Source organism: Eublepharis macularius, chromosome 8 (assembly GCF_028583425.1).
Source record: "Eublepharis macularius isolate TG4126 chromosome 8, MPM_Emac_v1.0, whole genome shotgun sequence".
NCBI classification, from domain to species: domain Eukaryota; kingdom Metazoa; phylum Chordata; class Lepidosauria; order Squamata; family Eublepharidae; genus Eublepharis; species Eublepharis macularius.
In genome coordinates, this window is record NC_072797.1 from 121,172,201 (window position 1) to 121,188,896 (window position 16,696).

The window sequence follows — 16,696 nt, forward strand, 5'->3', positions numbered from 1 at the left end:
AGCTTCTCTAATGCCATTAAGGGCCAAACTAGATGTGGCTGCATCCTTGTGGCATCCACGAACATACTGCCACCATTTTAAAATGAACAAGGTCCAATCCTGATTGGGCCTACAGCACAGCGCTCTTATTCCCCCCACCCCCTCTATACCCTCACCTTGTCAGGTGCAAAAATTGCTGCCCATGCGCATCAGTTCTGGCATGAAAAGGCATAGGGGGAAGAAAACAAGATCTCCATGTAGGGTTGCCAGGTATGCCTCACCTCCCGTTGGGAGGGTGGAGTCCCTGGCACTTACCTTCTGCACTGCATTTAGTCCTGTTTTGTGCCTGCGCTTTGCGCATGTGCACCCTGGAGCCAGCGTGGTGATGTCACTTCCGGAAGCGATGGCACCATGCCGGCCGCACAAGCGCTCCCGTGCTCCACACAGGGCCGGTTTGGCCTGTTCGAGGCCCAAATTGGCCCCAAACAAAGCATGGGAACGCTCCTGTGGGCAGTGCAACGATGTCACTTCTGAAAATGACATCGCCGTGCCTGTTGGGATCATGCGCATAAAGCACACTCCTGAGGTACCTGCCCATGGCAGGCAACCTCCCGGAGCTTGCCCCCTCCTGCCAATTGCTGTGCGATCAGCAGACGAAGGGTCAAACCCCAAGCAGTTTGCCCGCTGCTATCTCCACACTGTGGATCCACCTGGAAATCCTATCTCCACACTGTGGATCCAATCAGTACTGGGCCCTTGAGGATGCTGTTGTGTCTAGTTTGGCCCCTAGTTTGTGACATGGGCAACACTTGAACCTGAGACCTCCTGGCTCATACTTCACTCTCAAGACAATATACTATACCGCTCATTTGGTAGCACGGGAAGGGATTGGGCCCAGAGGATACGGCCCTGACCTTGGCTACCTATGTTCTCATTCCCTCTCCCAACACCCAGCATGATTCCCATCACCACAAGTGCTATTTCCTTTTGCTCAGTTTCTGTTCACACTCACCCCTTGCTGGCTTCCCACTGGAGTGCCCTAAGAAACATTGGGGATGTTGTTTATTCCAGCAGTGTGTGGCCTTTCCAGAGAAGCCTGTTGGTATTCACTCGCCTCTATCTCTCTCTCTTCTTACGGGAGTGGACTACGGAGCACCTCAATGCGTGTTAAGAACACATATTTTGTTTCTATCCTGCTCAGCCAGCTGGACTGGGGACTTGCTTTATGTAGCACAACTCTCAACAATAACGGTGTTGGATGAGAGGTGGACTGTGACTGCTGCCCCACCTCTGCGGTGGGGAAGCCATGGCAATGCCAATTCAATGGGGGGAGGGGAACCAAGGAGAGTGAGCCCTTTAAAGTACCATCCAGCTCACAGGCAATTGTGGCACTGGGCTCTTTAAGGCATCAAAAACTATAGCCATTACGAACTACAGGCATTGGGTCTTCTAAGGAACCTCCACCTACCATCACATGTGTAGTGGTGACCTATTGAGAACAAAGAGGAAGTGCTGGGTGATACCCAGAAGCAGCCACTAGCTACAGCACTGCCTTCATTGAGGGTAGGAGAGGAACAGGGTTGAGGAGGATACACTGGTCTGGCACTGTGTTGTGTAGGTATGATAGGCAGGGCTTTTTTTCTGGGAAAAGAGGTGGTAGAACTCAGTGGGTTGCCAACACAGGGGGCAACTCCTGACGGGAGGTGGTGCCTCTCGTACCACATGCGCACGCGCAAAGTGCGCACATGCTCCCAGGACCAAAAAAATTTCATCATTTTGGGTCAGCTGGAACAAGGGAGGAGTTTTTTAAAGTTAAAATCGCCCTCGATGAAAATGGTCATTTGGCCGGTGGCCCCACCCCGATCTCCAGACAGAGGGGAGTTTAGATTGCCCTCCATGCCACGGCACAGAAGGCAATCTAAACTCCCCTCTGTCAAGGTCAGGGGGCAGGGGCCACCAGCCATGTAACTATTTTTGAGAGGTGCCGGAACTCTGTTCCACCGCGTTCTGGCTCAAAAAAAGCCCTGATGATAAGAGATATTTTGCTGTTGTGACTAAAGAACTTGTCTTGAACTGGAGAAACTTAAATTCTAATCTCTGTTCAGCAATGTTACTTGGGGATAAATTACACTCTCTCAGCTTAACCTACCTTGAAGGGATTTATTGTAAGGGGGAAATGAAATAACCTGATGCATCCCCTCCCCCCGCAATCTTTTTGAAGAGGTACAAATAAGAGGCTCCACACTTAACATAGACTTTTATGTGATGAACAGCCAGTATTTTCATTTTAAATAATAATACCTGTCGAATTTCTTCCATCTCCTGTTCTAGGATGCAGTCATTTAAGTATGAAAGTAGCTGGACGGGATCAATGTCTCGCAAAGAGGGTTCGATCCTTTTCAGCAACTGTCTATGCTCTTCCAGGTTTTCAATCAACTGGAAATCCCAAGACTGAATTGCCTTATAAAGGCCGCTGTAGCCTATTAAAGCAAAGCAGTAGAAATGTGTAGCAGGTCAGAAACAAATAAAGCACACCAAGAAAATATTTGGATTCACAAAGTAAACATCACCATCCCTGCCCCGGCTACAAGAATACATCTGGTTGGCTTGATAATTCACTAGCAACCACTGCCCAATCAGACTAGGTTTTCTGGAATGTGCGAGTGGAGGGGTGTGAGTTGTTCAAGAAAAACCAGAAGGGTAGAAGAGGAGGCGGAGGGGCATCGAATGTGAGGAGAGGGCTTGATTGTCAGGAAGTTCTGGAGAATGTGGTAGACAGCCCAGTGGAAAGTATATGGGTGGAAATAAGGGTATTGTTGTTGGAGTCTGCTACAGACCGCCTGACCAGGGCGAGGAAATGGATGCTGCCCTCTTTGAACAGATTGGTAGAGTATCCAGACATCAGAACCTTATAATTATGGGTGACTTCAACTTCCCCGATGTGTGCTGGGAGACAAGCTCAGCAAAGCGACAAGAATCACGCAACTTCCTGACCTGCCTGGCCGACAACTTCCTTTTTCAAATGGTGGAGGAAGCTACAAGAGGATCGGCCATTCTAGACTTAATATTAACCAACAGGGAAGAACTGGTAGATGGGGTGAAGGTGGTGGGGACCTTAGGGGGAAATGGCCATGTCCTCCTTGAATTCCAGTTGCTGTGGGAAGCCAACGAAGTTCGTAGCCAGACTCGTAGGTTAGATTTGCATAGGGCCGACTTCAATGAACTCAGAGGCTTGATGAGTCATTCCGTGGGGGAGTGTGCTGGAAGGGAAAAGAGCGAGTGAAGCAAGCTCAAGCCCTCACTATTCCAGCAAGACGGAAACATGGTAAGGGTTTCAAGAAACCAATGTTGATGAACAGAGCGCTCCAGAATAAGCTAAGGCAGAAAAGGGAAATGTTCAGGAAATGGAAAGAAGGACAGACCTCTGAAGAGGAATATATGAGGGTAACTAGGTACTACAGATCAGCCACCAGAGAAGCCAAAGCTCAGTACGAGCTGGGTCTGGCCAGGGGGGCTTGCTACAGTAAGAAAAACTTCTACAGATATGCGAAAATACAGGATGGGGGATACACTTCTGGGTAGTAGTGTATGCAAATGAGGTCTTGGGGTAAGAGTGGACTGTAAACTAAATATGAGCAGTCAGTGTGATGTGGTGGCAAAAAAAGGCAAACTCAAGTCTTGGGTTGTATCAAAAGGGCCATTGCATCGAAATCGCAGGAGGTCATAGTCCCTCTCTATACTGCCTTGATCAGGCCGCACCTGGAGTACTGTCTGCAGTTCTGGAGGCCTCATTTCAAAAAGGATGTGGACGAAATTGAGAGGGTGCAGAAGAGAGCAACAAGAATGATCAGGGGTCTGGAGACTGAGCCCTATGAGGAAAGGCTGAGGGCCTTGGGAATGTTTAGTTTGGAGGAGACTGAGGGGGGACATGATTGCTCTCTTTAAATATTTGAAAGGCTGTCATTTGGAGGAGGGCAAGGAGCTGTTCCAGTTGGCAGCAGAGGGTAGGACCCGAAGCAACGGGCTTAAATGTACCAGCTGGATATTAGGAAAAACTTTTTCATGGTCGGAGTAGTTCAAAGGTGGAATCAGTTGTCTAGGGAGGTGATGAGCTCCCGTTCACGGCAGTTTTCAACAGGCTGGATGAAAACTTGTCAGGGATGCTTTAGGCTCATCCTGCATTGGGCTGGGGGTTGGACTAGAAGGTCCGTATGGCCCCTTCCAACTCCGTGATTCTTAGGGATCAGTTCTATTTTGCTCAAGGATTGGGAGCAGGGTGGGGTACGTTGCTTTCAGCAGTGCAGTTTGCCTATATCATGGACAGCCAATTTCTGTATGTTTGGAAGCACTCTGTTCCCCAGAAGTTAGTCAACAAGCTGGATCTATTCCTCCCCTCACAACAGACATGTACTATAATAAATTTGGCTTGGAAATAAGGGCTTCATTGGAGATGCCAAGCGATCAGGGGAGAAAGTGTCGCTTGCTCTGGGCCCTTAACAGTAGCCTGTTGTGCAGAAACATTTATCACCTGCTGTTGCCAGAGACACAGATTTAAAAAAAAAATGGGCATCTAGATACAGAGAGCATGCATTTATCCATTAAAATCTTATCTTGATTTTCAGCCATAATTTGTATCTTGATTTTCAACTTTTCCTGCAGGGGGAGGGGGGAAATGAACAAGAAAACTGTTCATAAAATTTTATGCAAAGTTTTCCAATGCCCTTCGCAGAGCCTGATCTGAGACAGCATGTATATATTTAGAAACAAATGTTTAGTCCCCCACGTTAACTTTAGGTTCCAATTGCAACGACATGCTTGATGTAAACTATTTGATTGCATTTGATCTATAAAGGCCTGAGACAGTGGTGTTCAACCCGTATGGCTTGACCCTGAGGGCCAAACTACAAGTGACGCCTGACACAGGTTGGACACTTGTCAGCTTCCCTCAAGTTTTGATGGGAAATGTAAGCAGCTTGGCGGAAAGTTGGACAAGTGACAGTTGAAAAGTCCATTGGACAGCAGTCGGAGAGCCAAGCTGCAAGACCAGGACGCCTACATTTCCCATCAAAACTTGAGGGAAGCTGACAAGTGTCCAGCCTGTGTCATTCGTCACTTGTAGCTTGGCCCTCAGACATTCAAGTACACCACAGCCCCACCTGCTGAGTTGCAAGCACCTATAGAGCCACTATTTCTTTTGCTGCTAGGAAGTAACACTACCATTGCTTTGGCTTCATACACTTAGAGGAGCAGAGAGATATCAAGACACGGTGGAAAGGATTCCTCCATGGACCCTTGCCTGTCTTTCCTCCCCAGGGCTCTCTTGGTCTGTTGCCCTTGGTCCTGTCCTCAACACCAGTGAGGCCATCTTCACTCCTTATCACGTGACTCCGATGCCGCAGGTTTGAAGCTCAGTATCTCCCAGGTCTCAAAAGGCTGAAGATCACTAGTCTGACACAGAAAGATCATCTAGACATGTAAACAGATTTAATGTTCTATCACTAACCTTCCTAGTTAAATAGGTCGCAAAAATCTTGCTCCAAGGGTCTATTTACACATTAACCCCTTAGTGGAGAGGGGGGAAAGTGGGATGCTCTATGAGGCCAGATTTATATACTCAGCAAATGAAGTGGTCGAATTCTAACGGACTGTGGACTGTGACAATTCAGAATGAGATGGGGACTTGCTTAACTGACTCTCTTCAAGTATAAAGATAAACAGGAGGAAAACTGGCATGGCTAGACATTTTGTCCCTGGTGTGCTAGTTTTTGGATTTTTTCACTTGCAGTGAAAGCACTGAAAAATGATACTGGGGCCGTTTTCACACTGCTTACTGGCCACAGAACATCACAGCAAGCTCCCGAAACGACAGCATCTTCCGGTGCGGTTTCGCACAAGAACGTGCGAAATCCCACCAGGAAGACACTGTCGTTCTGGAAGCTTGGCCCAATGTTCCGTGGTTGGTAAGCAGTGTGAAAACGGCCTGGGTTATGTGGCAGCTTTACTCTTGTGATAATTGTACTATGAATTTACAAAGGGACTGTAAAAACAGGGTTTCATGTCAAATTAATTGCAAAAAAACCCAAAACCATTCCTACTGAATTTGCTCAAGTAATCTATTGAACATCTCAGAGAGACTAGAAAAATATAGTTAGGGGAACATTGACAAAACGGTCATGTTAAAGATGGCTGCCATGCTAACTCGGCACAGGACAGCACAGCACGAAACTCTGAGAAAAGCACAGGAAACTATTGCGTGTATTAACAAAATGCATCTGTTACCTTAACCTTCAATAACTGAAACTTTCTAGCAACAAAGTATATGTCATTTGGTTCATAGTTTCCAAGTGCTTAGGCACAGAAAAGAATAAGAAGCCTGTTCAAAAGCATGTTAGAATTATGGCCTTCATCACAAACTTTACACATCTGTAAAAATGTCAATGTTCCTCAAGCACTGACATGAAGAAAATGTAAAAGTGATAGCTTTCCTTCAAAACATAGCAAACCATAAACAACAGTATTCCACATAGACCTATTACTCCTAGTAGAAGTGGCGATGGAGAGTGCTCTCAAGTCATTGCTGACTTATGGCAATCCCTGGCAGGGTTTTCATGGCAAGACTAACAAGAGGTGATTTGCCATTGTCTGCTTCTGCAACCTTGGTCTTCGTTGGTGGTTTGCCATTGCCTGGTCTTTGTTGGAGGTCTCCCATCCCAACCAGGGGTGACCCTACTTAGCTTCTGAGATCTGATGAGATCAGACTCACCTGGGCTATCCAAGTCAGGGCCTTAGTAGAAGAAAGCACATTTTATGAAAGGGGAGTCTGCCCACTTGCAGAAGCACTTCTAATTTAAAAAGTGGCAGGTTTCCCTTTTCAGATGGTTAGTTTTGGTGCACCAACCACAGATAACAGGAACATGTGCTAACCACTATCCTCCTAATATGCACAATAATCATTTTGTGTTACTAGGACAATGTGTGCATCCTCCAGCTTCAGTACACACAAACTCAACACGAGAGTCACTTAAGTCATACTTAAGCTATTCATGAATGAAAAATACATGCATTGCCTCCTTCACACAAAATAGCAACTGCATGTATCAGGAGAACTGCAAGCAGTGTGTGCTCCCATCACACATAGTTGGTATACCAAAACTAACCCTCTGAAAATAGCTTAACACATTCAGTGTCGTTGCTGTTATGGTGTTATAGTGACCGGATACTACCAACTTAATATGTTCCAGAGCATTTTTATTTTTCCTCCATGCCATGATGAGCGGAATACTTTAAAACGTGCATCTCACGATTTAAGTTTTCCTGCACAACCAAACCTGCTGAGTGCAAAGCGTCCAAAAAGCCACGGAACCATCCGTCTTCTTTGAGGTCCAGAATGCTTTGGAGAAAAAGTGTAGCAGCCGCTGTCGGGCCTTCTTTATCTCCCTCCTTCTGAATTTTCTCCACATCCTCTAGATTGAAACCAGACAAAACTTCTATCATTATTGAAGTAAACATTATTTTCTAAGCAAAGCGAGACTGGGAATCACAGAAGCTTTATATTGTGAAGGCTCTTGAGCCACAGCCGATTAAGACTTGCCACAATTCTAGAGGAAAGGGAGGAGAAAGAATTGGGCTCCGGATTTTCCACCTCAAATCACGATTGAGTTGTTATTGAAGGAAAGATTGAGCTGAGGGTACATATTTATGGAGATGCATTTCAGCTTATTGTGGCGCTAGGTAGTATTTTCTGATATTGAAATAGAATACCCAAGAGAACACATAGGCTGCTTCCACACACGTTGGATAATCCACTTTCAATACTGTTTAGTGAACATTTGGAACTGCTTTTCCATGGCTGTTTCCACATGCTGTTAAAGAGACGGTCTACTTACTGAAGGCTGGCATTTTTTTTCACAGATTCCAGATGCCTCCAATTTCAAAGCAGAAGCAGGCAGTTTGTCTTGCGTCTGATCAGCGTCTTTTCTGAGACTGGGATTTCCCACTCTTTCCTGTGCCGGGTCAAGGACGCTGATCAGACGCAAGACAAACTGCCTGCTTCCGATTTGAAATCGGAGGCATCTGGAATCTGTGAAAAAAATGCCAGCCTTCAGTAAGTAGACCGTCTCTTTAACAGCATGTGGAAACGGCCCATGTGTGGAGCAAAAAATCCACTTCCAAAGGATTGTGAAAGTGCATTGAAAGTGCATTATTCAACGTGTGTGGAAATGGCCATAATGTGCTAAAATAGGCCCAGTTAGTCTACATATTTCCACAAATTTAAGCCACAGCTCAGTGGCAGAACATCTGCTTTGGATGCTCAGTGTCCCAGGAACAATCCACGGTACCTCCAAGGATCCAGTGGCAGGTGATGGGAAAGACCTTTGACTGCCAGCAACTCCACAGATATTACAACATTAGGCTTAATAGAGCAATCGTGTGACTCAATATAAGCCAGAAAACCTACAGGCCTTAGATTGGATCTAAAGACTGGATTCTGCCACGTCGGACTCTGGAACCTTTCTTTGACGCAAGGAGCCGTCCAGGGGCATATGGAGACTTGCCATGATGAAAGAGGTGTGTTTCACCAATGGAAGGCTTTTTGTGTTGAAGGGAGGAAGATGGCTCCAATTTAGCTAGACAGAAATTTTGGATCATATCTATTATTATTAGCTTGCCCGCCCATATATATTTACGATATTCATTTACAATCTATCAGTGGCCAAAATAAAAGGGGAGGGGTTTTCAGCACCTTGTCCAATTTACAAAGGTGTCCATGTCCGATAACCTGAAGGTAATAAGGAGCCTGTGCTCCAAGTGTATAACATTAATTTAATTAATTAATTAATTAATTAACTTAAATTTATAGCCCACCCTCCCCAACCAAGTGGGCTCAGGGCGGATCACAACAATTTAAAACACACTACACAATTCACTAGCAGTAGCCATTAAAAATATAAATAATACATATCATTCATTTAAAACATATATTAGCATGATGTAAATACAGCTATCAAAAATAAAAACATAGCAGCACGTTATACATTCACCTATCACCGTCTATAGAGCAGATTACAGCGATCATATAAAGGTATGAGATGACTTTGGGCGGGAGGGCACAGAATCTCACCCCCCTACTAGGGAGGAGGGGCACCGCCCAACATCACCCATATGCCTGGTGGAACAGCTCCGTCTTGCAGGCCCGGTGAAATGATAACAAGTCCTGCCGGGCCCTGGTCTCGCAAGACAGAGCGTTCCACCAGGTTGGGGCCAGGGCCGAAAACGCCCTGGCCCTGGTCGATGCTAGGCGGGCCTCCCTAGGGCCAGAGATCTTTAACAGATGTTTGTCGCTTGAGCGAAGAGTCCTCTGGGGCTCATATGGGGAGAGGCGGTCCCGCAGGTACGACGGTCCCAGTCCACTTAGGGCTTTATAGGTTAGTACTAAAACCTTGAACCTGATTCGGTACTCCACTGGTAGCCAATGCAGCTGGAGCAGTACCGGTGTTATATGTTCCCATACTGGTGTTCTGGTAATAACTCGCGCCGCTGCATTCTGCACCAGTTGTAACCGCCAGATCAGGCTCAAGGGAAGCCCAGCGTAGAATGCATTACAGTAGTCCAGTCTAGAGGTGACCATTGCTTGTACCACTGTAGTCAAGTTGCGAGATGACAGATAGGGGGCAAGCTGCCTGGCCTGACGAAGATAGTAAAGAGGACCTGGCAAACATCAAGACCTGATCCTCCATTGTCAAGGAGGAATCAAGAATCACCCCCAGGCTCCTAACTCTCAGAGCCAGTGTAAGCACTGCCCCATCGAGCACAGGAAGCCGGGGTCCTGAATCCACATTTCCACGACTCAAGTACATGATCTCCGTCTTCGTAGGGTTCAGTTTCAGCCGACTTTGTCTCAACCATCCAGCCACAGCTTCAAAAACACACTCCAGGACATCCAGGGCCGATCCGGGTCGGCCGTCCATCAACAGATGAAGTTGGGTGTCATCTGCATATTGGTGACACCCAAGCCCGAAACTCCGCACCAGCTGGGTGAGGGGGCACATATAAATATTGAACAATAACGGGGAGAGTATCGCTCCTTGTGGCACACCGCATTCTAGTGGCCTACAAGACGATAACCTCTCCCCTAGCGCCACCCTCTGTCCCCGATCATGGAGAAAGGAGACTAGCCACTGCAGTGCTGTCCCCCGAATCCCCACATCAGCGAGGCGGTGGGTCAGAAGGTCATGGTCAACCGTATCGAATGCTGCTGACAGATCCAATAAAATCAGCAGTGCCGATCCGCCCCGATCCAGCTGCCTGCAGAGATCATCTGTGGGGGCGACCAACAGCGTCTCCACCCCATGTCCTGGGCGGAAACTGGACTGGAAGAGGTCTAGGGCCGAGGTCTCCTTCAGGAAATTCTGCAGTTGTCTTTCTGTCGCCCGCTCAACCACCTTACCCAGAAATGGCAAATTCGAGACTGGGCGGTAGCTGAGCAGATCAGCAGAATCCAAAGATGATTTCGTCAGGAGAGGCCGTACCACAGCTTCCTTTAACACCCTAGGAAAAACTCCAGAGCTTAAGGATAAGTTAACAATCGCCTCCAAGGAATCCCGTAGTCTGTCGACACTAGCTTTTACCAGCCATGATGGACACGGGTCCAAGGGGCATGTGGTAGGTCGCACCACCTGCAGACCCCTGTCCACCTCCTCCCCGAAAAGTGGGCTGAAACGATCAAATGTCTGCCCCGCGGACGGCCAAGGGGCCTCTAGTTCACATACTGTATCAACTGTGGCTGGTAAGTCGTGGCGGAGAGACAAGATCTTGTCAGCAAAAAAACTCGCCAAGTCCTCACAGCTTAACTCCAAATCCAAATGTTGATGGTCTCGGCCTGATGGGGCGACCAATGAACGGACCACATTAAACAATTTAGCCGGGTGTGAGCTAGCTGATGCAATGGAAGCTGCATATTATTCCTTCTTCACAGCCTTCACTGCCACCTCATAGGATCTCATAAACAACCTATACGATGTTCTTGTCTCCTCGTCACGAGATCGCCACCACATGCGCTCAAGTCATCCCACACGCTTAAGAATTTAAGTTTCAAATGGTGCATTGCCAGGGGCCATTTCGTAGAAAAAGAGCTGCAGGAACTCATTAGTGTAACTCATTAGCACAACTCATTTGCATATGCCATGCCCCTTGACACTTGCCAGAAGTGTCATGAGCATAACTGATATCCATATGCCCCACCCCCTGACATCACCTATCCTGGCTGTTTTGGACCCGATCCTGGCCATTCAGGGCCGAAATTGTGCCCAAAATGGTCAGGATTGGGCTGCTGCTGAGCAGGAGAGTGATCTAGCACCCATCAGAGGCCCGATCCTGGCTGTTTCAGGACTAATCCTGGCTATTTTGGGTCTGATCCTGGCCATTTTGGGCCCAAATTGGGCCGTTTCAGCACCGATCCAGGCCAAAACGGGCCCAAAATGGCCAAAAATCAGGTGGGCAGGGCCACCTGACGTGACCTTTTCGGAGAACTACCGAAACTGCGTTCCTGCGCATTCCCCCTCAAAATGAGCCCTGTGCATAGCAAAATAAATGGAGAAGGATCCCAGTTCTTTCCTGTTCATTATTTTCTTGTACTGCAATAGAACAATCAAATCACAACTGTCAAATCACAATTGCGTACAGGAATTTCAGCTCACAACATCCAAAAAAAGGCAGAAAGATGCTTACAGGAGTCCAGCTTACTATGTCAGTGCTCAATTCTTGCACCACATGATTTATTCCATCTAGTAGAGTGTGCCCAGATGAGTCCCGAAATTAGCAAATGCTAAAGGAGGGGCTCGCGTGAAGCCTTGTGAAATCCCATTGGAAGAAGTTCTCTCTGAATCCAGGGGAGCTTAAAAACTATTGTCCAAAAGCAAATATTCACATTAGGAGCACGGCAATAGCTGGGCAATTCTTGTTTTACTTAGATAGACTAGATCTATCGTTTCAATCTGATGTCAGGCCTGGTTTTGGAACCACAACTGCCTTTGTCACCCAGATGGGCAGGAAAAGTGTTCCTTTTTTGATTCTCCTGGACTCTCTTTGGCCTTTGAGAGCATCAGCCATGATAGACATCTGGACCGGATGGCCGAGATAGCATAAGGTCTAGTCCTATCTGACTGATGGTACCAGGAGATGCATCTCCTTTATAATACAGGTCCCACACGGCTCCTCTCTATCCTAGAGAATGACAGTCCAGGAAAAAAAAACCAGAAAAATATTAGAAAATAATTCCCAAGGACATTTCTCAGTGCTTCCAGAGGAGGAACTAAATATTTTGGAGAGCATTGGGAAAAAAATCCCCTAATTGCTATTGCTATTTAAGTGAAATGTCATTTAAGGCAATTTATTATTTATTTATTATTTATTTGATTTGATTTATATCCCGCCCTCCCCACAAATGGGCTCAGGGCGGCTCACAACATTCATAAAACACAGTGAATTAATCACAAAACCAAAAAACCTTTTAAAAGTCATTAAAATAGTCCAGGTGCAGGCCATTTAAATAAATATTTGGGAGTCCGTATATGGGCATAGTAGATGGCCAAGGGCAGCCCCAGAAAAAGTGGTGGTCTTAGAAGGAAGAAGGGGGACACCTGCTGGCACTCAGCCAAAGGCCCAGCAGAACATCTCCATTTTACAAGCCCTGCAGAACTGTAACAGGTCCCACAGGGCCCAGATCTCCAGTGGAAGAGCGTTCCGCCAGGCCAGGGCAGAAAAAGCCCTGGCCCTGGTTGAGTCAGACGGATGTCCTTTGGGCTGGGGACCACCAGGAGTTGCTTGTCTGCAGAGCGCAATGCCCTGCAGGGGACGTAATGGAAGAGGCGGTCCCGCAGGTATACAGGTCCCAGTCCGTGAAGGGCTTTAAACACCAAGGTTAACACCTTGAACCGGAACTCCACTGGGAGCCAGTGCAGCTGGCACAGCACAGGATGAATGTGCGCTCGGATTGGCGTTCCATTAAGGACGCGTGCTGCTGCGTTCTGGACCAGCTGTAACTTCCGGGTCAGGCCCAAGGGCAGCCCAGTGTAGAGTGAGTTGCAGTAGTCTAACCTGGAGGTGACCGTTGCATGGATTACGTTTTCATCACTCAATGTACAATAAGAACAATACATAGCATGAGCTAATAATTCTTGTGTATTCTAGATAAAGGCATATATATATTGTTTAAGCGATAATATACTATAATGTAAGATGATAAACTATTGAAAAGTTCAACGTTTTCTATGTCAGAAAGCACGATACTCAAATATGTTGCTATCTCGATTAGAACTACACACAACTGCTTCTATAAGATAACACATTTTCTTTTTCTTTACTCTACCATTTTGTGTTTTCTTTTTTTTTCTACCCCAAAGTGAGAGAGAAATTCTTTAGAGTGCAGTAGTTTGAAGATCTCTTTGGCTCTTCACAATTTGTTCTTGTAAAAAATTAAGCCATTTATATTTTCAAATGTCATACATTTAAGAATACTGTATTATATCATAAGTGGTAAGTGTTGCATTTTATGCTGTTAAAGCAGTGAAATACATGTAGACTATTTTATGTACCTCCATTTTTCTCAAAATACCTGTGGGGGGGGGGGAGATGCCATTTTCTCCCCTATAGCCTCAAATCTTCTAAAAATTTTCCATCTTTGGTCTGTCACCACATTAACATGAAGCTAGTGGGAAAGATTTTTCCCAGTAGCTTCATGCTGACGTGGTAACAGCTCCAGGTTGAGAAATCCCTGGAGATTTTGAGCATTGAGGTTGGGGAGGACAGGTTTGGGGAATAGCCTCAGCAGGGTATAATGCCACAGTCATTTTCCCCAGGGGAACTGATCTCTGTTGCCTACAGATCACTTGTAATTCTGAGGAACCTCCAGCCACTACCTGGAGGTTGACATACGAGTAGGAAATAAGGCTCAATCACCAGAAATTTACAAAAGCAATTTACAAAAGCAGTATAAGTACAAGACTCTGAAGACCAATCAAAGAATCATGTACATCATAATCAAACAGCACCTCAGAATTAACTCAGTGCTGTTTATGATGTACATGATTCCTTGATTGGTCTTCAGAGTCTTGTACTCCAGTATACTGCTTTTGTAAATCGTTTTTGTAAATTTCTGGTGATTGAGCCTTATTTCCTACTCCTGTGTCATCCACTCTTTCAGCTTTTCTTTTGAGTAGGTCCCTCTTGTTTAGTTGCTTACTACCTGGAGGTTAGCAGTCCTGTGTTTGGATGAGGGGTAACAAACTGATGCTCACTGCAGATGAGTGCTATTGGTCAATAAAATAACCCATCGGGGACTGAAGAATCAGCATGTTTTGCATGGGGTTACATTCCCCCCACCCTGATCCAAATAGCCCAGGTGAGCCTGATCTCGTAAGATCTCAGAAGCTAAGCAGGGTCAGCCTCGGTTAGTAATTGGATGAGAGATCTCCAACGAAGACCAGCGTTGCAGAGGCAGGCAATAGCACATCACCTCTGTTAGCCTCCTGCCATGAAAACCTCAGCAGGGTTGCCATAAGTCAGCTATGACTTGAGGGCACGCTCCACCACCGTCACACTCCCCCCCTCCCAAAAGCAATTTTAAAGGGGGAGAAGCCAAAATTGCAATGGTTCTGATTAGCAAATAATCCTGTCTGCCTTACTGCCACCCTGAGCCATCTACCCTGCATCTCAGCTGATCCCTTCTCTGGGAGTCTTTATCAGATGAGCTCAGCATCAGAGGAAGGTATATACCTCTTTTTGGATCCAACCTCTCACGAGCATAGCAGGCACAAAGAATGTTACGAGAGGGGTGGCTTTAATCACCTGTCACAAAGTACAGACCGCCTTTCAGTATTGCTAAGCAGGAGAAATTCCTCTCAGGATGGTTTGTAGGGTGGACTGAAGAGACGCATAATACTTCCAACAACTTTCTCAGTGGTTGTGCAAATCCTGTCATAAATCAGGCTCACAAGGACCAAGTATATCTACTGCTTTGTTGTTCAGCTTCCTTTCATGTTTGTTCCTTTTGTTTGTAAAAAGTGATGTTTTTATTTATGTACTTCATTTATACCCTGCCTTTCTCCCCAGCGGGGACTCAACGCAGCTTACATTGTTCTCCACTTGTCCCGTTTTTCCTCACAACAACTCTGCTTAGTAGGTTAGGCTGAAAGTGTGAGTAGTGTTCCATCATTGAAAAAGGAGATGCAAGCAAGTTTATTTTCTATCAGGCCAGCTGTAAAAGTGATGCTTCTGAATGTAAATTCAAGCTAAAACCATGACTGTGCACAACTTTTCAGTCATTCCATTATGAATAACACTTAGTCTCAGAGCCGGTTTGGTGTAGTGCTTAAGAGCGATGGGACTCTAATCTGGAGAACCAGGTTTGATTCCCCACTCCTCCACTTGAAGCCAGCTGGGTGACCCTGGGCTAGTCACAGCTCTCTCACAGCTCTCTCACAGGTGATTGTTGTGGGGATAATAATTGTCTGCAAAGGCCCCTTCTGCCATGAAACTCTCTGCCTCACGGGATAGTTGCAAGGTTAGATAGCTGCAAGGTATATATATATACACACTCACAGTTATCATTATTACAGACGCAATAGTTAACATATGTAAGGAATGGAATCTTGGATTCAAAGCCCCCTTCTGCCATGAAACTCTCTACTGCACAGGACAGTTCAGATCTTGTATTCTGAGCTCTGGCACAAAGTGGAATGATCATTCAACAATACATACCAATAATTTCATTAACGGAGCTGCAACATGGATCCCACTGCTCAGTCCCGAACTCTCGAGATGTAGCCAATGCTAAACCCACCCTGTTATTCTTGGACACGAACGTTACATTAGTTTGTTGCCCCCTCCCCCGGGGAGCGCAAAGCTGCGTAACTAGCAGTTGCCCTCCAAACACTCCTGCAAGGTAAGCCAACCAAGGCTTGCTCAAGCCTCCTCGAAAAAACTGAAGGATTGGAACTCGGATCTTTTCTCCCGGTCCAACGTTCTCCCCTTCCGAGACTCACCACTCCCTGCGGCTGCCAAGAAGCGACGCAAGGCCAGCCCCACCGCCCCGCTGCAACCACGCGAGCCCCCCACTCACCATCCGAGAGCCACTCCTTCATGTAGCTCAAGACATAGGTCGGGTTCAGCGACTTCTCTATGTAACTGCGGAAGCAAAAGAGATTCTCTCTCTGCTCCTGGGTCATCTTGATCACGAGATCCCCGCCTCTGCAGACGCTCTCGCTGCAAAGCAGCCCGCAGGTGCTTCGGAGGCAACAAGCGCCGAAGAGAGACCCCCGCCGACTAGCCGGCCGCTCCCGGCCACCCCCTTTTTGAAAGCCCGGGAGGCGCTCCAATGGATCGGGTGCCTGAAGGTCAGCTGACGGGGAGGCGAAGCCGCGGGGAGGAAACGAAAGCGAAGAAATGGAAACAGAAAGTTTCCGCAGGCAGGAGAAAAAAACTGCCGCAGTCGTGGATCCCGCCCGTTGAAGAGCGGCCTGTGGCGTACATCGAAACCGGGAAGCAGCGGCCTGCAAAGAGAGAGCTGGGGGGGGGGGGGGCGGGTACGGTTGCCAGCTCCAAGTTGGGAAATTCCTGGAGATCTGGGAGGTGAAACCGGGATAAAATTGCATATGATGGTAACAACAACGTTTGATTTATATGCCGCCCTTCAGGACAACTTAATGCCCACTCAGAGCGG

The 16,696-nt window shown here is 46.8% G+C and overlaps 1 protein-coding gene across 1 annotated transcript in view; it reads right to left on the reverse strand.

Moving 5' to 3' along the window:
- RIGI (RNA sensor RIG-I) overlaps positions 1 to 16,318 on the reverse strand; it is a 45,716-nt gene extending 29,398 nt beyond the window's left edge. The window contains exons 1-3 of the mRNA XM_054987098.1: positions 16,097 to 16,318; positions 7,308 to 7,442; positions 2,281 to 2,459 (exon numbers count right to left, since the gene is read on the reverse strand). Coding sequence (XP_054843073.1) covers positions 2,281 to 2,459; positions 7,308 to 7,442; positions 16,097 to 16,202 — 420 coding nt within the window. The 5' untranslated portion in view covers positions 16,203 to 16,318. The remainder of the gene's footprint in view (positions 1 to 2,280; positions 2,460 to 7,307; positions 7,443 to 16,096) is intronic.
- Between the last annotated feature and the right edge of the window lie 378 nt (positions 16,319 to 16,696).